Below are 23,647 nucleotides of genomic sequence, written 5' to 3' on the forward strand. Positions count from 1 at the left end.
TAAACCATTTTAATCTGAAACTTAATACTTATCCTTGAATATTTACCAAAATTCATCACCCAGTCTTGGTAATCGGTATCTCTTTTGGCTTGAGAAGAGTAATCACCATGATCACGTATACCAGAAAGGGGCACCTGCATTCCATTCCCGAAACGCTTGGTCCAGTTAACCTTTTAATTCTGATAATTTGATAATTTGCACAAAACATCGATTAACCTGGACCCAGCCCTTGAGGAATTTAGGTGTCCTTTTTCGAAAAGTCGGGTAAATTGGACCCGAGGTTTCGGGAATAGAGATGGTCCTTATGTCGGGTTTCGCGATTGTTCGACTCGACGCGACAACCCGAAAAGATGGCACAATTAAGCCTCTTTTTTCACCTTTTCTACAACAAAATTTCAAATGAAGTAATAAACAATTTCATACATGCAGTCTCTTTATTAAAAAAAAAAAACCTCTCAGGAATGCAGTCTACAGTAGCAGAATTTATTCTTTGGCTGAGAGCCAGTGACTTCAATATCGTAATTTTTTCGAATATAGTTAGATTTCTCTTCTTCCAACTAGAAAGTGCTTTCTCCAATTTATTTATGTTATCCTATTCGTGAGCTAAATTATTGAGAAGAAAAATAAAGTCAGATGGTAAGGTTCTATATACCATTGTCAACTAGTTTCACCTATCCACATCATTATACATGTGTAAAACTATTACATAATCAATCAGAACATGGCCTTACGCAGATTTTTTTTTTGCCTAGGGGTGAGGCAGGACGCATGAACTCTTTCGAGAAAAAAACTCGCTAGCGATGGAACGAAGCGAGCAAGCTCGAAACTAGGGGTTTTTATTTTGTAATGTGAAATTGAAGGATTCCATGCATACTTTTGATGAATATTGTGAAAATTTTCAGTAAAAAATGTAAGTTTTCAAGATATCGGGACTTGATTTTTCTTCTGCAATTCATTGCCATGCAGGGGAAAGTGTAAAGAAACAAGTATGAAATGGTAAATGAAATGTTAACCCCCTTGAATTACAAAACTAAACAAAGAAATAATGCCGGAGATATCTGAATGAAGCTCATTTGGGTATAAAACATAATATAGAAAAATAAACTATATCTGTGTTCATTCCATTGAAACAATATACATCCCTTCCCCCGCAAAGAAAAATATTCGACACGGTCAGATGATGATAACGATTGCATATTTATATTGGGCGATTTCTATATGTATATACTTAACCGCACATTACAATTATTTATATAACGTTATCATTATTCCCCGGCTGTAGCCCCGATGCCTACAGGCGCTCTGGCATTCGATGTAATTTTTTTCTTCCTAGTCCCCTTACCCGGGTCAAGTGCAGCACAATTCGGATGTTGAAGGAAACACACCATTGCTGAGAATTGAACCCACGTCCCTCAGATTAAAATCAAAACTGCTACACCTCGAGACCCCCACATAGTGACAAAAAAAAATCATAATTTTTGCCCAAACCGATTGCGCGAGCTTTACAAAGGAGAGTACTCACTCAAGCGTGAGATTCTGTCAAAATTTATTCCATCATCTGATAAATGAGACCAAAGCATATGTGTAAAAAAATACTCCCATGTGGTATTTTATGCAATCTGGGGGACATTTCCAAAGTCAGGAAAGTGTAAACTTCTTTTTGATATGCACTGTAGGTCATGCATTCATTGTAAGAAAACATGGCTTAGAATATCAAAATTACATAATTTCGTTTTTAAATAAATAATGGTATTACATCCAAAAAATAAAAAACCGATGCCTTAAAAAAAAAATATTACGAATGCAGAAGAAAATACAGTGAAGAAATTAATAGCATCTCAAACTTCTTTACTATTTCACCGATTGCAAAATAAAACTATATCAAACCTTAAAAGAATAAAAAACTATCGAACTACTAAAAGATGTATACCGCAGCATCCATGGTGCTATCAATAAAATATTTAATTCCTCAAGAAAATATTTGAATAAGGTTCTCAAAAATAAAGACTCACCATTTTCAATCAGCGATGAAGGGAAAAGTCAAATTTGATAAAATGCAGCAAAAATAATTGGTGGTACAGATTGTGTTATGCTATCTATATTTCACAAATGGAAATGGCTCTCAGGAGGCAATGTTTGTTAAAGCAAATAATTCCTCAAAGAAAAGCTGTCGGATGACGTCGCTCGTTATAGGTACAAGGTCTTCTTTTGGTTTACAAGGCGATCCACGATTTGCTCCATAAGACATAGACCCACTTTTATTTCGTTTTTCGAAATAACTTTACAAAATTTTTCAAAATGAATAAACTACAGATCAACACAATAATAAAATAGTCTCGTATAATATATCTTACAACAGTGTTAACGATGAAATAAAATAGCCCAAATTGATTATGTAGTGAAACGAGATATCATCACAACCTTTCGAATTATCACTCCTTCGCGTATGTTTTCTGCGGATCAACTGTCGACCTTTACAAAAGTATGGATGGAACTGACTTCTATCCTAATAGATGTATACTAATTATCTTCTGCTTCCTCTGCTGTGAGCAGTTCCCATCGTGCACCTCCCACCGAAATGACAATCATGTGATCACGTGACCATCATACAAACGCAAACATGTAATCAGACATCAAAATTTTGTCCGAGTAGAATTTATTGGTCCATTTCTCCCCTTCTGTCTATCAAGTACCGACAGTATGACACAGTGCGTCTCAGAAAAAAGGTAACCGTAATTCAGTGTAGTTGTTGCCATCATAATTACAAATTTGCTTCATGAGATGTACATCAATGCAGAAACATGCTTCCCCTCTTTCATTTTGAAGCCCAACTCAGCGTTCATAACACACGCATGACTGAGTAAATAACAATTAAATAGTGCTATCTATACGGAAAACAATATTGATAACTTGAATATCCATCTATTCTTCTTCCATTGGAGGCCTTTATTGGTAAAATATGAATCGAGAAAAAGTTGCAAGAAAACATGCTCGAATCCTTCCTATTCGACGGGTCGTTGAAAAACAAGCACTTCGTTTTCCCCAACAAAGCAGCAGAGGCTAACGGTAAATGCTGTTCGGGCCCGGGAAGGAAAGTCCTTTATTGTTGCGAACTATAGACCATACATTTCACAGGGGTGGCATAATAGCGAAGTTGAGAGCGAAGTTGGCTCAGTCGGTAAAGTGTCTGCCTGTCTAACCAAAGATCATGGGTTCGAGTCCATTCGGGGAGATTACTGAAGCCAGTGCATTGTGTGTAAACGTCTATCCTCTGTTTCATAGATGCAGGCTATATGTTACGGAGGAAAACACTCCGTCCCCCGGATAGGACGTTAAATGGAGGCCCTGTGTAGAGAAGAGTCACCACCTTTGCACGTTAAGAACCCACTGCACTATTCGAATAAGGGTAGAAGGAAACACCGGTGTAGTTGTCCACCTGCATTCCCCCCAATCAGTTATATCAAGAGGAGAGACCTGCGGGTCTCAGTTCTTTGTGCGCGCCCTTCTAGGCGACCTAGATTGGCTGGCTCTTCCAAAAATGCGCCTTTTAAAGGTCAAGTCCACCCCAGAAAAATGTTTGTTTGAATAAATAGAGAAAAATCAATCTAGCAGAACACTGAAAATTTCATCTAAATCGGATGTAAAATAAGAAAGTTATGGCATTTTAAAGTTTCGCTTATTTTTTCACAAAACAGTGATATGCACAACTCAATGACACGCAAATGAGAGAGTCGATGATGCCACTCACTCACTATTTCTTTTGTTTTTTATTGTTTGAATTATACAATATTTAATTTTTTACAGATTTGACAATGAGGACCAACTTGACTGAACCAAATAGTATTAAACAATCTTAATTCCACGTGTTCGGGAGGAATTAATCGTTGTTTCACTTGACAATGAGAAGAAATTTAGAATATTTTATATTTCATATAATAAAATACAAAAGAAATAGTGAGTGAATGACGTCATCAGTCTCCTTATTTGTATACTGACCCGAATGTGCATATAACTGTTTTGTGAAATTAAGCGAAACTTTAAAATGTCATAACTTTCTTATTTTACACCCAATTTTGATGAAATATTCAGTGTTTTGTTAGTTGGATTTTTCTCTTTTTATTCAAATCAACTTTTTGTTGGGGTGGACTTGTCCTTTAATGTCTTTGACAGATACATGTATATGGCGCTATACAAATGATGTGCATCACCTTCATCATAATGTGTTTGAAAGGGGGAGGGATGCAAGAAAACAATTCCAATATTCATTCGTCCCTACCTCGTCTCGTCATTTCAATCCTTTTTTTAATTTACTAAAGGATTAAAAAAGAACATTGAAGCCAACCATAAAATAACATTCACTGCGCATTCAGCGGTAACCCATTGTCTGCCGCTTTGTTAGAAATGCTCGTTTTTTTAATGATCCGTCGAATTGGTAGATATCAAGAATGTTTTTATACAACTTTTCCTCGGCCATGCGTCAATCATATTTCATGCACCAGGTCTCATATGAAAGATGAACAAAAAAAAATGAAAGTCAAAATTATGAACCTTGTTTTCCTAATACATAGCAGTAAAAGCCAGAAAAAACTCAGGAGTGAATGAAGAGAACAATGGCAGGCGTAGCTTAAATCAAGGTTCCCCTCAGCCTATCTGCCCTTTGGAAAAATTGGTGATGCCAAAAGAATGTCTCTGCCGGGAATCAAACCCGGGCCCCCAACTTAGATCGCCGCACAGTGGGCCAGGAGCGAGCAAAAGTGCGCCAAAACAGGTTTTTGGTCATGAAACAAATTTTGTTTTTGTCATGTTCTAAGCAAAGATAAGAACCTGTAGAATGTCTCCATACAATATTTCTCCATGAAATTGATTATTAGTTGCCAATTTTATTCAATATTTTCGGAAAATTACTCTTTACGGCTACCGCATGTGTAAATGACACGTTTTTAGATATTTCACTGTTTTAACAAAACGGATTGCTTAATTTATTTCTAATTCACGGTGCTTTTTGATGAATGATTGTTTTAAGTGATCAAAGCTTTTCAAGGTATAATGATAATCCCTTCAGAGGTAATTTTGGACGAAACCATTTGACAATGGGGGGTTTTAGCAAAAAAAAAATTCATGAGCATTTCTTTTACAAATTGCTGCCGATTGCTGCGCTGTAAATACAATGACGGTCTTTGTTATAGTTCATGCTTTACACTGATACCAGATTTAGCTGCATTTACGTGCATTTTATGGAGATATAACCAATTTTCCAACCACATGTTCGCCGTATTTATCACAAAAATCGTTCCAAGTTAGTGTCCCATTATGCGCGTGCCGAACGTTGCGGGTGACATTAAACAAACTCCCTGTCGCGCGCTGGGAGAGAGAGAGAGAGAGAGGGGGGGGAATGTCTGGCTCAAGTGTCTGGCTCTTCTGACTGGTATCTGCCTAAAATATTTTCGTTAAACATACGTAAAGACAAGCTTTCATTTCCACTTCCACTAACTATGTAATAATACATGTAACACAACTTCATTTTGATGCCAAGCTGTTCTATCCCGTGTTCCATATCTGATATGCTGTCATCCTGAGAAGATTAATTCTTGAGGGATTCCCGGTAAGATTATTAATTTGTTTTAATGTTCATAAACCAAGTAGGGACTACTGTATATCGCTATAACCAACAACACACATGTCTAGGGATGTGATAGGTCTCACGCAGTTTTCTGACAAAATATGAAAACGTGTATAGGACAGAGATGGGATATACGTGGGCTCTATACATGTATAATAAGCATTATCATTACAAGTATTTATCCCCCCCAAAAGGGTTTGTAACTTCACATACACTTATGAATTCGTTTATCTCTTGGCTCATTCTAAATTTGCTATAAATTATTGTAGTATCGATCAAGAAGGAAGTGTATATTATCATTTCAAGGATTGTTTGGTTTATGACTCTCATTGACTTTATAATTATGTATTCCACAGACTAATGGTAACATGTGACATTGTGATTAGTAGCAAGTTTTTAAGAGTACAACAATCACAGCCTCTTCCCCCTGATGTTCAAAGTATGCTAAAAGATCCTCTCACCAAAAACATAATAGTTAGTGAGATAGCAGAGAGAGACTCTGATTCAGAATAACTTTGTATACACCGTTCTTGGTGAAATAGGTAGGCCTTGTTGTAGGGCCTTGTACTGATTAACCTGCAGAGGACCCGGCCTCTATTATTCATCATTTGAATCATTATTTTTAAGATTTTACTGTCCACTTGTGGTATCATTCCATTTTAATTCATTTAGGTGTGGTTAATCATTGTACCCAGGGAATGAAAAAACTCCTCTCCTTTTTTTTTACAATTTCACTTTGAATTTTGGGGGATTTTACAATTTCGGATTCATGGTAGGGCGCCCTCTTTAAGCGATACTCAAGTCACCAATTGAATTGTTTGAACCCATCAGTGTTTGAACCCCGAGCACAGACTTTTCTTGTTTGTTTGCCTGTTTGTGTGTTTGCTGTTTGCTAATATGCTTAATTATTGCTGAAATTTCTCCAAAACTAGTTTCTGAAAATTTGAAACTTATTGTAGAATTAGAAACATGTAATTTCTTCTCAAATGTTAACAGCCAATCAGAAAACAGTATTTTAACGACGTCATCAATTTTTGAAAATACTTTTATTGAATTATACGGGTGAAATTACCCCCATCTACCAAATTTAATCGTACAAATGTGTGAATAATGGGTTTTGGCGCACTTTGGGTTCATTCTGGCCCACTGTGCGCCGGTGCGTTAACCAATAGACCACAGAGACGGGTTAGTGGCTAGGGCGACCCAGATCTGATTGACCGTCAGATGAACAGATTTTCGACTCCACAAATCAAATTTTATTTGTCGGGTGGAAGTGCATTTTGAACAGTGACAAGTCGCCATGCCTCAGCTGGATGAAAGCTATTGCTTGGATACAGTACATGTATGTGGTAAATTATAAACATGTGAGAAATCATACATGTACAACGGCTTTGGCAATTCTTGTATCTTAAAAATATTGTGAAAGAAATGAATGAGGAGAAAAATGGTAGGCGTATAGCTTAAATCAGGGTTCCCCACAGAGCTATATCAGGCGCGGCCGTGCGAGACCCGGATTAGCATCTCATTAACGACCCTTCTATTTTGAATTTCTAACGGACTTTAACGGGCAATCGAAATCGTTGCCAACGAAAGTCAAAATCTTGTATCTCTTATTGCGTCTTTTTGACGGCATTTCATGTGCTGACATTTCCCACTAAACTAAAATTTTAACGAACTTGATGTATGTGGAAAAAATATTTAATTCCATGAAGTAGAACTTGAGATTTTATCATGTTTTCAAACGAGACCAGGCTGCCTATTATTTGTTGACACAACCCTCATGTAAATGCTAGACTTATGAAAAGTACATATAAATGTTTATGAGGCTTCATTCCTTATATGGTATATTTTCTTATCTTTGCCGGTCTCATGTGTAGATGGAAAATCAAGATTTTGTAAAGGCCTTTACAAATAAAATTGTACTCAGGTTAAGACTCGAGAAATGACGTCATACGACGGAAGCTGATTTCGCCGGCTCAGCTGGTCATGTGTTGTACACGGTACTTGCGCGGAAAAAAAAATATCGGCGAAAACAATTCCTTGCCCTGTAAGATCTAACCACAGAAATAAAAGGAAGGAGAAGGCTTGTACCGTCCACAATGCACGCACGTTTCTTCGCTTTAGTGCACCGCCGCCATCTTGCTAGTCCCACAGAGTGACGGATCGTACTGTGTCTGTACGTAGCTGAGAAAACAGTCCCGAGCGAAAATTCCCTAGCTTACTTCATATATTTTGTATATAGTTACACTATTATATTTATCTCTGAAAACTGGGCTGCCAAGTAAAAAAAAAGTTAATGAACTGTATTTTGGATCCTTCGCTTTATGGTAAAACTTTTTTTTTGCCTGTTAAAAAAATATCGGTACCAAAAAGTGCAACTCCTGATGTGACCCTTCTGAACAGTATGTCTAGCCTGCAGTAAAACTGCAATGAGCTTGCCCCACTCTAAAGGTAAATTTGGAGGCAAAGGCAAAATGGAGTGGAATCCTGAAGTAGAGGAAAGCTACACAAGTTAGATCAACCTGTGGAAGGACTGGAGAGGCTCCGGCAATTTAGCGGCGAAGCTCAAGAAGCACTTTCACTCCAAGCTAAGACAGTCAAGAGCTGCCTCACAGATATCGAGGAGGCTCATGCACATAGCGACAGGCTGTTTTACACACTTGTTAAATAAAATGGCCGGCGCTCCATCTCAGGGCTACTTCATCTGAATATCGGAGACCACTGATACTCAGGGATGGATATCATCCAGGACTGGACACAATACTTCTAAAATTTGTCAACTCCCAGTGACTACATGTCAGAAAGTGAGATTCAGAGTAATTCACAGTGTCTTGTTGATCAAACTCTCTGCTGATCCAAGTTTGTGTTTTCATCGAAAGAACTTCAGTTTAAAGACTGGCAAGGCCTGTGGTCCTGACAACATATATCCTAAAACATCTTCCGTACACTAAATATAATTCAAGGACCCTTATCTTTATCCTGATGAACTTTAAATAAAGGTGGTGGCAAAGATTCAGCAGTTCCAGAAAATTACAGAGGCATTACCCTAACCCCTGTCTTGGGTAAGCTGCTAGATATGTTGATTAAGCCCGCGATCGCCCAAATCTTGTCTCTTGCATATTCCACTATCTAAAAAAAAATCATGGGGCGATCGAGCCTTTGCTCATTCCGGACCAGCTCCGTGGAATACACTACCACAGGAGCTGAAGAAATCAACCTTTGCAACATCTTTTAAGTGCAACCTAAAATTGAAATTTGTTCACCAGCAGGGTGCTAGGTTTGAAGACAGACATTTTTTCCTCATTTGTAATTTACCCTTTCAAAGTTCTCTTTATTTTTATGTTTTGCTCTCTTCTAAGCGCCTTGAGCATTTAATCAAAATGGAAAAGACGCTACATAAATAATATGTATTATTATTATGTATCATTAAGCCCAAACTCATCAATCACCTACTGGAGCATGACATTCCGGACCAGCTGCAGTTTGGGTTCCAGCAGGAAAGGTCTTGCTTATTAGCTGGTAAAGCCCTTGACCAAGTCATTGAACTGAGCAAGTCTTCTAAAGCAGCCACTCTTCATTGCAACTATTGATGCCGAAAAAGCGTTTAACCAGTTAACAGGGTATGGCAAGAAGGTCTGCTTTAAAAAATCTCTTCCACTCATCCTTGTGAATTTCTGCTGGATACCATTGCAGAATTCTACAATAACTATAATAACTAGTAAGATACTATAGGACCATTCAGTGGGACCATTGTTCAGTGTACTCCAAGGAGTAAGACATATTGGTGTGTTGTATTCCTTGCTCTTCACTTTATAAATTGACGATCTCATTAAAATCCTCAGTGATCACCATCCTGGTTGTAAATCAATAATCTGAATCTTTGTATCATATCATTTGCTGATGACATAGCGCTTGTCAGTAGCAGCCAAACAGGAGACCAAGAGTTGCTCAATGTTGCTCTACAATACACCCAGGATTGGAGATACAAGAGAAACCCCTCTAAAAGTGCCGTTATAGTGTTCAACAACCACAAAGATCATGGACTATCCCGGCACATCAATGGAGAGCCTATCAATGAAGTCTCATTTCATAAAGACCTTGGAATTACAATGACTTCGGGTGTACAGTTTGACTTTGCAGCTGAAGCTAATTCAAAAGGGTACACAGCGTTCCATGCCCTTGTCGGGACATCTCCTTTTTAGTGGTAGAGTTGTACCCCAAATCGCCGCCAAGCTTTCCTCAACATTTTGTGTACCACCTACACACTTAAAAATAGGTAGTCAAAAATGACCCTATAACAGTCATTTTTGACCCCATTCTCAGGGTCAACTATACACCGAACCCATTGGGGTCATTTATGACCCACTAGATGTAGTCAAATGATTTTGACTACAATGGTAGTCAACAAATGACCCAAATGAAGTAAAAAATTACTACAAAAAGGTCAAAATTTGACTACATTTAAATGAAAAGGGGTCAAATGCAATAGACAGTAGGGTCATTTCATTCCTCCATCCTTTCACTTCAATGTAGTCAATTTCAACTTCAATGTAGTCAGATTTTGACTTCAGTGGTTAGTTGTATCCGACTACTTGTAAGCTTAACACATTAATTAGACACAAAAACTAAAAGATTATTGTGCATAAACAAATAATTTATTTTTAAAGAACATATTAGATGCTTCCAAAACACTAAATAGCAATACAAGAGTGGTAACATTTAAAATTTGATCCTAAAAAGTACACTGTCAAATTGAAAAGCACTGAAGCATTTTCTAACATTATTAAGACATTACAGATTTTATAATTTGCTTTTCAAATAATTGACCTTGATTGATCAATGATGTGGTAGTAGGCCAAATATCTGATCTGTATGCTTTTTTCTTGAATAAATTCATCTGGTTTGACTGCATTGACATCATAAATAGAGAAGATTCATCTTGACAAAACCAATTATCAATTACTGACCTGACAGTTATGATCCAATTCTCGTCGGAACGCCCTCTAGAGAAGATGGCTTTCGACCAGGATGGCCGAAACTGTCAGGTCAGTAATTGATAATGGTTTTGTCAAGATGAATCTTCTCTATTGAAGATCTGTATGCCATCTACAAAGTGTCTGCATCAGATTCACATGGAATGATGGCATTTACACACCCATATGATACACCACATCTGACACCTAGATGTTATTACATGAATTGTCCCCAAGAAAAGCTGCATATCATCTGCATTCCTGTTTACCCAATTTTTTTACACTGATGTACATTAATACTGAATAAGTTGCAGGATAACATGGAAGTCAATTTGCTTAATTAATTTAAAACAAATTCAATTTCAGTTCATATCGAAAAAGTACGAATTAAAACATGAATTTCTTCACTTGTGTTCGCCACCAATCAAGCTGTATTGCTGATCGATCCATAAACACTATGTATCGGGCTCATTTCAATGGGTTTTACACATGTACCATTTTAAAGTCATATTAATGTATTTACATTGGGTTTTTGAACAGGAAGGACCTTTTGGAAAATTCCCTCTATAAAATTCTATTTGTAACTATTTCAAAGAAATACTTCTACACATTCTATGTAACTCTATTGCAACTCGGGAGCAGTAGCTGCAAGTCCAACATCTGAAAAATGCTTTGTCAGCAAACAGCAATGTACCAAGGGTCACACCAATTCTTAAACTGAAACTTGCTATAATTTACAATTCTATCAGTTACATCATTTTTTTTAATCAGTTAATAGTTGTCATTCTATCAGTTAAATTCAAAGTTGAAATTAATCAAATTCTAATAATGTATCAGTTAAATTCAAACTTGCTATTTGCAGTAATATCAGTTAAATTTAAACTTGCCGTGTATTATAATTCCATCAGTAAAAGTAAAACTTGCTATTTGTAACACTTCAATTGTAAAAAGGCAATACAACTCAATTACCACACATTACATCACTTATTCATAGATTCTAGTCATTTCACTGGCGCAATCACACCTTGTGATCACATGGTATTTTACCCCTTGTTTGGGGTGTTTTTTGTCAATTAAAATCCTTGTTTGGGGTAAATTTGACCACTTTTGGTGAATCCTAGCTTGGGGTCATTTTTGAAAGTATACACATGAGTGGCCACCCTCTCCTCTCACAATCACACCAAGGTTAGTACAATGATCCCAAGCTAAACATTGATAAGTATGCAGTTCAGCATATTATTTTCATTTTCATTAAATTCTAGTTTGAAGGGCCTATGTAGTTCAGTACATCCAGTGGTATAAATAACATCAACTCCCGGAACTCAAAATACGAATCACAATTTGGATATGCGCCTTGGTTATGGCATAGTATAATGAATGAGGGCTAAGGTCTTTGAATTCTGCTACCAGAATATTAATGTCAAGAAAACAATATCACACAGTGGTAATTATGTCAAAACTTGCTTAATGTGTCTGCTATATATTAACTTATGTACATTAAATGTTATCTGTGCAAACATTTTGGCTTAAACCTAGTCTATAAATTTAACTGATCGAAAAACCATAATTTGCCACAAAAATGACAAGTTTAAGCTTTTTGTCACAAACCCATCTTCTAAAGCCACTAGCATTAATTTGCAGAGATACAATTTAAAACGCAGAGGTATTTAGCAGACAAAATGAAAATGTTGGCATACTTGCCACTTTGCAATTTTGTTTGTTTTGTTGCTTGCAAAATTTAAAATCAAAATGTGGTATTGGAATTTGGATACCCTTTGTACCCCCCTGTATACGAATGACTAAAATAGATTTGAAAAGGATAGGCAGTGAAATTGATACGCATTTATCTGATGTCACAAAGGAACCCTAAAGGCGCATGCGTACACACGCAAGCAATTGAAGATGCTGCTTAAGTACGCACGTGGAGCTGCTGCCTTGAGGAATTGACGTACCTCGATACCTGAACTTGTAAAATCCATTTTAGTATTGAATTTCATACATGGCATACAGACATATCCAAATTAGGAGACATATCAGAATTTTGAGTTCTGCTGAACTGACATTGACCATTAAATGGTTGAAAATTAAGTATGAAGGACATATGTCCTTAATGACCTCACACAGGAGGAGGTGTTCCTGTCTTTGGCATTTACCTGGTACAGAACTTTTTGAATAAACTCCCATGTAGTATAGCACGCAGATGGATACTCCAGGTCAAGTATTCAGAAGGCTGTCTTGCTTAAGGGCACGGCCCTCAACCACAGCAAAATATTGTGCTGGCGCTTTCTGTGGGCCAAGGGCCAGGACAAATGGTTGCCGCCTCTTTGACATGAGTCCATCCAAGTATTGAGGGAGGTTTGTCCCTATCTGTAAAAAGAGAAAATAAATCTGATTAATTTACATTTAAAAAATAAATCTAGATATTTTCTGTCTGCGTACTTAATTCTTACTGGTAAGTGGGTTGTAGATAGATATAGCTTTAGCATGGTCCTGATGTACATTGTGTGCACACACTTTGCTGGTCGAGGAACAATATTTGACTATACTGCCTGGCGTTTGACATCATGGGTCAGTCTGTCAAATCTATATAGTGAGGGTAACTACTGTAACTTGACCATGATCATGATAGAAGTTGTCATATAAACTTAACCTTTCTTTATATCACAGTTCTAAAGATCTATCACAGATCTAGGTGTAGAGTGAGAGTCGAGTTCTATTAGGGACCTGTCAGCTGAACTTCAATTAGCAAACATGGAAAGTTTGGGCTGCATGTGGGATGTGCTACAAATGTTGTAGTGCGACAAGCATGCAAATTCTGCAGTTAATCGAACCATAATCAAAATGATACAGAGATGCCAGTGACTTTGGTCACATTTTCCTGAAACGCTAATAAAATTTCTTGAAAATATGAATTTTTAATCTTGTTTTGTACTGGAGATGCTGAAAAAAATTTCCTGAAGTCTCGCATATCCGATGATAACAATTAAGTAAAACAGATCTATGCAATACAAACTGTGTGAGCATCACATCAGCCAAACTGTTGTTGTCTTGATGAACGTGTCCCATTCTTTACATATCACTTTCAACCAAATGGAGTACTTGAGGCATTTCTTTCATTTTATGTGCAAGAAGATATACAAAAACATCCTCCAATTGGATATATCCCATCTGCATCCCACCTCTATACCCAAACATTTCATTTAGTAGGCACTAAAATTTACTCCATACTTACCGGCTGAAAATCAATGAAGGACTCCATTGCTTCTTTCACCGTAGCCCTGGATTTCTTTGCGTTTGACAGTTTTCCTGTAGGCAGTATCAAGGGCAGTGCTGTCAGACCTGCATCCTGTGCACTTTGATCATCTATATCTGAAAGGAAAACAAACTTCAATTAAAATAGAGCAATTCCATGGTAAATATTTTAACACTGAATCGCATCTTTTTTACAACAGTATACAAAATTATTGAAAAGCAAAATATTACAGAAAATACCCCGGGTGGGGGTGGTGGTGGTGGGGGCACTCAATATTGAAGTTCGCACCATGTGCGATCAAAAAGACCCCCTTTTTTGGACTGCTGTCACCCAAAGACCCCCGTTTTTTCCATTCGATGACCCAATTTTTTTCTGTCACCCAAAGACCCATGAATTTTGCACTCTCTGACCCAAAAATTGCCCAAATTTTTGATTTTCAGAAAAATGCCATTTAATCACACTAAAAAAGAGCCCATTTTTTAGCTTGGCGTGTCACCGAAAAACCCAGATTTTAGACTGTCACTGAAAGACACCCTATTTTTTTACTTGTCACCCAAAGACCCCCTATTTTTCATTTGTCACCCAAAGACCCCCTATTTTTCATTTGAACGCATCACCGAAAGACCCCTATGTTCGAGATGTGTGATCTTACTCGTACGTCACTTTCATATTGAGTGCCCCTCCCCCCGGGGAAAATATGTACCGGCTTGCACTTGTGGACTTTGCTTTTCTCCATACTGCAGTAGTTTTTTGGCCAGTTCTTGAGTCCATTTCATGATTAATCTGTCAGACACATCCCCATGAACTGCTCTGAAATCACCATCTATCTGTGATGCAAATTAAAATGCATAAAGAAGGATTGTAAAACCTTGATTCAGTATGGTAATTTTGGGGTGGGCACATGTGTAATGTCTAATTGCAAAATGAATATCCAGCAACCAAGGAGCTAGGCCTTGATTATGTTAATGACACCTGGCAAAAGATACATGTAGGGAAGTATATTATTATCAGTAGTACCAAATAAAAACAGGCAGAATTTGGTAGACTTTTGTTACTGGTCCTGGCAGGCAAAAAAGATCAATGAGGAATTTTATTTGGGTTTTTGAGAAGCACACCTCAAGAATTAATGCTTTACTGTACTTTTGACATAAACCAAGAAAACAAAAGTTACCCCATACCATGTTAGGGACATCAAAGAGTCGAGGCCATTGCAACTCGATGTCATGCACGGTAGATTTCTTCTCTAAGTGAATTTCTTCTTGTCTTTTCAGTGCAGTCTTCTTCATGAATTCCACCACTTTAGGGATAGGGCTATTATTATGTTGAAGCCATTGCTTCATTTCTTCCAAGTTCTCCGGCTCCATATCTTTTTCTGAAAAAGACAAGGTGATAAAAAACAAAATCAATAGTAGGCTACCTACAGCAAACCCTAAACTACCTTTTACAAAAAGTTAAAGTCCTTCTCAAGCCTTTCGGCCCATAGAACGGCGCCTATCTCCATTTCAATAAACCTAGGCCACATGTCTACTGGAAAGTAGAGAAACTACAGCAGGGGGTTAGTCCACTGGTAGCCATGTGTTTAACTTCCCTACTCCATTCTTCTAATGTCGAGTGCCTGACAAGAAAGCAGTAGGTACCATTTTTAAAGCCTTTGGTATGGCCCGGCTGGGGTTCAAACCCACAACCCCCCGATCATGAGGCGGACGCTCTAACCACTAGGCCACCATGCCGGTGACACCTGTTTAAGGCTCTAAAATTTGACGGCAATCAATCCTAAGATCTAGTGCACTGATGTAAGTCCCGGGGGGGGGGGGGGTCTGTCCTCATTGAAAGGGGGGGGGGGGGTATCATGCTTGACCAAGAATTCACGTAAAAAGGGTGTTTTTTACAATCATGCTCGTTACGTGCGTAACTTAAATAGGGTCTCAAAATCACCAAAAATCAAGAAAAAGGGTCACTTTTTTTAAACCGATGAGTTACGCAGTCAGTGACTTAAAAAAAAATTCACCTTACCTGTGTACTTAGGGCTAATTGCATGTTCATTTAACACTACAGTTTATCACAATGATGGAATATTCCCAAATCCCAGCCAAAAACACTTTGCACATGCCCGCAAACACTTGAATTAGCCCGACCTCATGCACGGAAAGCAAAACATATATCACTATTTGCTTGGTTTGAAAATAGTTATTACTTGCTTTGGGGATTACTTACTTAGGGTAGCAAATTACCGATAATCATACTTATTTAGGGTGTATATTTTTGCATTTGTAAATACTTGTTTAGGATGCTTTTGGCAAGTCCTTGGTCATGCATGATACCCCGGCCCCTTTCAATGAGAAGAGACCCCCCCTGGGATGTAAGTTCCTGACCAGATGCACTGCAGGAATCAGACTAAGCTTCCTGTAAAAATTTATCTAAACTAGTTATAGGTTTCTTGTAAGAGGTTGGAACATGCCTTTGATGCAAGTTGATTAAGTGTTACAAGCAACAACCAAAAAAAAAAAAACCATGCAGATGATTTTAAAGTGCGCTCTACAAATTTAAAGCGTAAACTCACAGCCTCAACACACTTTGAGAGAAATGGCATTGATCACTTTCACCCAAAAGACACTCAATTTAGCATCATCCAGGGATGCAGCTGCTATTGGGCACAGAACCCTATTCAGCCTACATCTAGAAGAACAATATTGCAACTTGGACCAGCTCTCGGAGTCCCCGAATATTATACCGGTAGCTGAGACAATAAGCAATTAGTTCCGTGGCCAAGGGAATTTCAATCAAACATACAAATCATGGCTGCGCTGGGACTTGAACACACAACCTTAAGATCTGGAGTACAATGCCCTACCGATTGAGCTAACTTGATCACAAGCAATCTGCTGAGCATCATGAGGTGAAAATTGGTAGACCAAAGACTGGTCCCTGTGGAATGTGGAACATTATAAATCATCTGATAATTCTGAAGATTGTAATCAAGTAAGCCTACCAAACCCAACTTGAACTTGAAGATGAGCCAGTAATATAATTAAACATTCAATGTTCACAAAGCATGCAACAAAACTTAAACTAGGCACATTAACATACCTTTAGATTTTAGTTCTTCAATTTTTTCCTTGGTTGATGGTTCTTTCTGGTTCTCCTCACTTGAACTTGAAGGTTCCAAAGATGTCCACCCTTGCTTTGGCATTCTCTTTCTCACATTTTTCAACCTTTCTTCGATGAAGCCCTTTGCATGTTCACCCTCTACTGCTGGTGTATACCATGCTTCCTATGTGCGAAATTTATACAAGAAATACATGTAACAGCAATGAGTGAATATACAGCACCTACTTTACAGTACAACCTAAAAAAGTGTAACATTTAAGTGTAAAAGTTTTGTTCAATTTAGTATTTAAACACTTATGATGGTGCAAAATAGTTGACAACGCATATTGTTGTTATCGAACAACAGAAAGAATATGGCACGAGAGAAACCAAAATGCCACCAATAAGCGTTAGATGAGTCCGGTATTTTCTCTTCTGTTCAAAGTTATTGTTCATGGGGAAAGCCATATGGTACAATGGGACAAAAACAACTAAACTTGTTGATAACAACACAATTTTCTGCTTCAAATGATGTTCTGTTAACGTGATTAAACTTATACTTACATAACCAGGTCCTTCAACATCTTTCAGTGCTGGAAATTGTTGAATCATGGATATTGCCATGCCCACCTTCTGTTCAGCAGATGGTCTATTATTATAAAGATCAAAGAAGAAAGGAAAAAAATAATGATCTACTACAGATACCTATAAGATAATATAAGAACAAATTGTCTTTTATTAGTAAATAGATTTTGCACTCATTCATCTTCCAGATGCTCCCTGCTGCCTTTAAACTATGCTGCATACTTTTTAGCAGCACAGCAAGGGCAATCATCTTCCAGTGATGTCACTGCACCATGACCCTCATGCATCTGAACAAGTTTGGAGATGAATATTGATTGTAACTGTCTTTTCATTTTCTATTGAAAAGTTATCTTCAGAAACCTGAAACAGTCAAAGTTTTGTAACAAAGCAAATATTTTAGTTCATTTTTATAATGAAACTTCCCCCCCCCCCAATTTTAAGAGTTGTTGAATCATATCAGGGATATGAAAATCATCAATTTATCTTTTCTCCTTCTACCTGAAGGTTGAGAACTTATATCCATCCCTCATATATCCCCAGACAGGGCATGCATAAGCTGGCAGCAAACCTGCATTTCACCACTTTTGTGAAAAATAGCTTTTGACTGGTCTAAGCTCCAACCCTGGTCTATTGATTTTGTTAGTTGTTTGAAAATGTTTGAGTATTTTCTTACTTGTTTCCATATTTCTCCATGAGGTGGAATACAACTATTCTCACCATTCTTCGTCTGTTAGAGGCACTCTGTGGTCCACCTTCTTCAAGTTCACCGAGAATGGACTGGCCACCAGCAGCCTTTTCCAGAATAGCACTTATGTCCTAGAATTTGGTAAAGAAAAAAACAAATATTTGAACGGTTATTTTTATTATACCAGTATTTTTTTTTCAGTTAGGCCAGAAAAAAATTATTTGTTACTCGTTATAGTACATTGGAATTAGAATTTACTTCTTGTCAGAACTGTTTAAATTTATACCATGTGAGGCATTTTCTTGAGATTTGACAAAAATACTTTTTGTTATCAAAAGTTTTTGTTAACGAGTTGATATGTACATGTAATTATGTATAGTGCAATGAATAACGAAATACAAAATGTTTACATCAATCTGGTTTTGTAGGCCTATTATTCAGCATGACTCCTATTTTGCTCAAAATATTGGGTTTTTAATTATTGATTAGTATTTTTTTTTATTGAAAGGCAGTCCTCTCAAAAATTTAAATGAACGTCCAATTTTGCAATTCTAAACATCCAATTCTAAAAATTTCAGGGTCCCAAATCCAATATTTGTCTATTTGTCAAAACTCTATTCATTTTCAAAATGCAATTTTTTGCGTTAATTTTCAACTGTCCAAAAATCAGACCGAACGTCCAATTTTGCGATGTAAGCTGTGCTTACGATTTAAAACGACGCTTGCGCGTCTTTTCTAACATTAGCGTACAAAATTGTACATGCCGGCTTAACATCAAAAATAAAATTCAGGGTCCAAAATCCAATATTTGTCTTCATATCAGACACAAAACTCTATTCATTTTCAAAATGCAATTTTTTGCGTTAATTTTCAACTGTCCAAAAATTCAACTGAACATCCAATTTTGCGATGTAAGCTGTGCTTACGATTTAACTCATTCGCGACAGAGGGCCTGTCAGAGAGGATTTCAATGACCACTCTTCCCATTGGCAACTTTAGAGTATAATCTATACTTAGTGTGGAACACAGCACTTACTTATGGGGATATATGATTTCAGAGTAATAAGACATTGGCCCTATGCAACCTGTAGGAGCTTTACATGGGATGAATGATAGACATAAATCTTCAGAAATAACATCTTTATGAAAAAATAAATTCCTGCAGTTATAAGAATACATTTTACTTATGTGAGAAAAACAATTGTTAGTACTTCCAAGTCATTTATGATGCACCATATACCTAACTGAAAATGGAATAGTCTAGACATACAGGGTTCAATAAAGTTCAATAAACTTTTTATACCATATAGGTTCATCAATTTCGGAATAGGTGTATCAACATAATGGGGAAATATGTCAAACAGAAGATACAGTGGCTAAATATCATTTTCATTGCATTATAATAGATTCTAAAGGCATGATTATTCAGTTTGTTTTCTTCCTAAAACTGATATTGCTAAAATTTAGGCAACTCTTTGATTATTTTTGTAAGTAACTTACTCTACCCTGTTTGAGAATAGACTGGCCTGTCTACCTATTTGCATATGATATGCGCGCAGTGCTTACACACTGGGTTGTGTGTATGCGTAAAGCACACAAGCACATAGACATTGCATGGGACATTGTACTGTGTGTTGTAGGCACAGAGATACGATCTTACGTATACTAGAGAGGGAACTCTTTCCGCGTGTTTTTATTTCCCATAGGTTTTGTACATAGCCAACATGGCTGCCGGCGGACAATTTGAAGGATGATTTTGGAGGGTCAATGTTTTATTCATGAGAATGACGTCAAAATACGCATAATGCACTTGTATGATTGGATTAAACGCTAATGTTTTATTCATGTACTCATGCATTAAACATTTTTTTCCGTCCAACAATTCCCTACGATATCTGTGCGAAGTGTCGTTCTTTTGGACTCTGCGAATTTGAAGTTTCTGAAACGAAATAGCTAGACTAATTATCTGTTTATAGAATTGATGTTCGAAATCATGGTTTCTGAGTGAACTTCATTGGAGCGGAAAATCTTGGAGGGAACATCAATACTATTCTAATGACATTCCATAGGAATAAAAGTAAGTTACGCTCATTTTCATGTTTTGATCTCACTTGCAAATTGTAAAGACTAAAGTGTTTGCCGGGGTTCGGGGCTCATCCTGTGTTACGCACTATGTAAACCTCAATTTCAATATTTCTTTTGCCTGACTTCCAAATAAGTGTGATCATTGAGTTTCTCAAAAAATACTATTTCTAGGTAGGGGTCTATATAGTTTGTCGTAGATCTAGACATTCATCGGAATGCTTCATGTAGGTCCAAAGTAAACCTTTATTTCAGTTTTATTGTGATTAGACAATTATCAGGGGTAGATGTGGACTTGTTTCCGACCTCCTGTTTTTTAGTAACGACAAACTGTCGATTTTAGGCCTATTCAAATTTAGGTCAATGTAGGGATATGGTCAGAGCGGGATCCGGCCTTTGATATCGCCGGTGCTAGCCGGCTAGCGAGATTGTCGATGTAGTCATGGGGTATGAAAATAGCGGGGACGGACTAGGTCTAGGCCCAAACTTCAAGCTTGAAAGTTGAACTGAAGTTTAGGCCTAGTCCGTCCCCTCTATTTCATCTTCATATGAATAAGTATAATTCTCAGCAGTTTATTTTATTCAGGAACGCTTTACTTCAGAATAATCAGTGTTGAAATACGATTGACTTAGCATTAATGTCTGTTATGTTAAGTGTTACTAAGTCTTAGATTCTGGGCTCTCTGGGTTACATGATGCCATGCACTGCAATGCCAATGGCAAAGCCAATGTCAACGTGTTATTTTGTGAAATTACTTAAGCTTAACGAAATACTACAATCATGTAAGTTTACATAGTAAAGACACAAATATGTTTGACACTCAAGACAAATTTCTTACCTTCAAACACAGCAACTAAACCACCTAATCCCCACTTATTTAGGAGCCTCTCCATCATCAACACCAACTAAGCGGTCGCATGCAGACTGCAGTAAAAAATTCGCAACTTAACTTGAGATCGAGACGCGGCGGGAAATTCGAAATCATACTCACCATACATTGAGTGATTCGACCTGAAGTAAAATAGTTCTTTGATAAAAATAATATATATCACAACGCAAATGAAGTGAAATACATGGAAAGTTTTAAAATGTTGTTTCTTTCACACTGATTAAATTTGTTTGCTATTACAACATTACAAGTATTAGCAAAATAACTATTGATTATTGAACACTGCACACAGTAATATATCCCTCCGCCGTTCAACTTGCATTGCAGTCATTTTGATGATGACTCTTTAGGCAAGTTATTTTTCCACTTCATACACCTAGTCATTTTTAACTTCCGGCGCAGTCAAAAAGCCAAAAGGCAAAGTAAACAGTGAAAGGTTGACCCCATATGCAGTCAAATTTGACTACATCCAGGGTTATTTTGAAATGACCACCCAAACTAGTCAAATTTTGACTACCTATTTTTAAGTGTGTATGCCATATGGCTGCTCTTGAGTGTCATTCGCCAATTCCATGTTGAATCGTCTAGATAAAGGTCAGGCCCATCTCTTCAAACGCATACTAGGGCTTCCAGTATCCGCAGCTGATGAATTTGTGTACCTCCTGACAAACTTTACTGCCTATAAGTCTTCTGGTTATGAAGGAGAAGCTCTTGCTTTAAGGACAGATCGCGAACGTTGCCCCTGATAGAGCAGAATGCAGGCTACTTCTTCATTGCATCTGTGCCAACACCCCTTCGGTTCAACACTGACGCTCTGTTCTCACGATTCCTATTCTTCCTTCTCTAGATGAGCTTTTTGTCATAGCCTTTGGAAACGCATGGTGATGCTGGCAGTGACTAGAGCATCAGGGTCCAGGCAAAGTGTGAAGTTCTCATAGAAAGGTTTACTTTCATTATGGACCAGAAGACCAAATCCTAAGGCTACTGACTGGTATTCTGGTCATATAGTTAATCCCACCCTGATATCAGCTATCACCATCATAGCCCAGATCTCATGCAAAGTTTACTTGATTCAAGCCAGATTTGTCATAATTGGAAAGGCTTCTGATGACATATGTCGACTGTGTTCCGTACATCGAGTAGATGTTGAACACTTTGTCTCATCCTGTCTAGCCATTGCACATTTTGCACCGGAACCTCATCAATCGCATAAAGGACAATAACAATACCATACAATTCGCAGGTTTCTTTGAGGCAGACCCCCAGTCATTTCGAGAATGTATTATCTTTCTTCCCCCTATGCGCATCAACAGTGCCATTAAAGCCCAGCTCCAAACTCTATTTCTATACTTCATTCGCAATCCTTACACAAACCGCCAAAACCTTCTCAGCAGCCTCACTAACTTGAGCAACCCGTAGGAAGTGTCTTCAGTAATTTTTTTTTACTGTTAGAAGCGATCTCTGACCTTAACGGAGGAATGAAACAAGAGATAGTCCAAGTGCTTAGATTGGCTCAATTTTGCATTCTTAAAAAATCTGGCTCGGTCGCTGCGCTCCCGCGCTCAATCTAATATTACAAGATTTGAGCCATGACGAATCCCAACAATTAGCTTATCGCAAAGATAATATTTGCTGAACCATGAGAGTAACCGTATATACAGTGCGTCCCACAAAAAACGAAACCGAGGTTTAGCGATGATTTATCATAACTTAATCACTAATAAAATAGACAATTAATCTTTCATTGTAAAGTTAAAATGTTCTCTTTTAGCTGTTTTAACATACAAGATTTCACATTCAGGCATAAGTGAGAAAAGCAATTTGACGAAAGGATAACAACAAATCATTTAGCGGGGGTATCAAGATTTCAAAAGGAAAATCACATGCCTAAAATTCAATATCTGTTTTTCTTAATATGATAGCTAAATGGCACAAAAGGGTTAAGAAATAACAAAGTTATGTTTCTTCGAAACAATGCTTGTATTTCCATAATTTCATGAAACATACGTGTTTCCCACTGAAACTATCGCACAGTTTAATAACAAAAGACTTTTGCATTGCTGATCGTCAACAAAACGGAGTGTCGAGTAAGTCTGAAAACTATCCTGTAAAAATATCTTCATTTTATGGAATTATTGGAAGTCAAGCTTTATTTCAATAAACAGAACTATGTTATGTCTTGACCATTATCTGTAATTGAGGTACCAAATAAAAAAAAACAGATATTGAACCTTTTTTAAATGTGATTTTCTTTTTTAAAGTCAGATACCACCCACCAAGTGACTTGTTGGTTTCCTTTCTTCAAATTGTTTTTGCTCACTCATGCATGAATGAAGAATAATCTAAGCCATTTCAAATAAAAGAGGAGACTCTACGCTTTACAATGAAAGGTCATTTGTCTATTGTATTTGCGTTTAAGGCATGATAAATCATCGATAAATCTCGGTTTCGTTTTTGTGGGACGCACTGTAT

At 37.3% G+C, this 23,647-nt stretch overlaps 1 protein-coding gene across 3 annotated transcripts; it reads right to left on the reverse strand.

Moving 5' to 3' along the window:
• Positions 1-10,253: 10,253 nt before the first annotated feature.
• Positions 10,254-21,275, reverse strand: LOC129276024 (uncharacterized). 3 transcript variants are annotated; one of them, XM_064106530.1, is made up of 8 exons: positions 21,125-21,275; positions 18,192-18,334; positions 17,498-17,582; positions 16,934-17,117; positions 15,025-15,218; positions 14,550-14,673; positions 13,826-13,962; positions 10,254-12,960 (listed from the first exon to the last, which is right to left on the reverse strand). In XM_064106530.1, exons 2-8 carry the CDS (start codon positions 18,236-18,238, stop codon positions 12,808-12,810), a joined length of 924 nt encoding a protein of 307 aa, XP_063962600.1. In that variant the 5' UTR covers positions 18,239-18,334; positions 21,125-21,275; the 3' UTR covers positions 10,254-12,807. The 3 variants fall into 3 exon arrangements, with proteins under 3 accessions (XP_063962600.1, XP_063962601.1, XP_063962602.1); XM_064106531.1 differs by having other exon boundaries at positions 13,826-13,956; positions 21,125-21,257; XM_064106532.1 differs by having other exon boundaries at positions 18,236-18,334; positions 21,125-21,233.
• Positions 21,276-23,647: the final 2,372 nt, after the last annotated feature.

Source organism: Lytechinus pictus, chromosome 11 (assembly GCF_037042905.1).
Source record: "Lytechinus pictus isolate F3 Inbred chromosome 11, Lp3.0, whole genome shotgun sequence".
NCBI lineage: Eukaryota > Metazoa > Echinodermata > Echinoidea > Temnopleuroida > Toxopneustidae > Lytechinus > Lytechinus pictus.

Bases quoted from the DNA above. Each gene is read 5' to 3' on its own strand.
- LOC129276024 (XM_064106530.1), bottom strand. From the start codon at position 18,238: ATGGTGAGAATAGTTGTATTCCACCTCATGGAGAAATATGGAAACAA. The intron at 17,118-17,497 runs GTAAGTATAAGT...TTTCGCACATAG, and splicing joins ATGTTGAAGGACCTGGTTAT to GAAGCATGGTATACACCAGC. The intron at 12,961-13,825 runs GTAAGTATGGAG...CTCTTTTTACAG, and splicing joins CCTTCATTGATTTTCAGCCG to ATAGGGACAAACCTCCCTCA.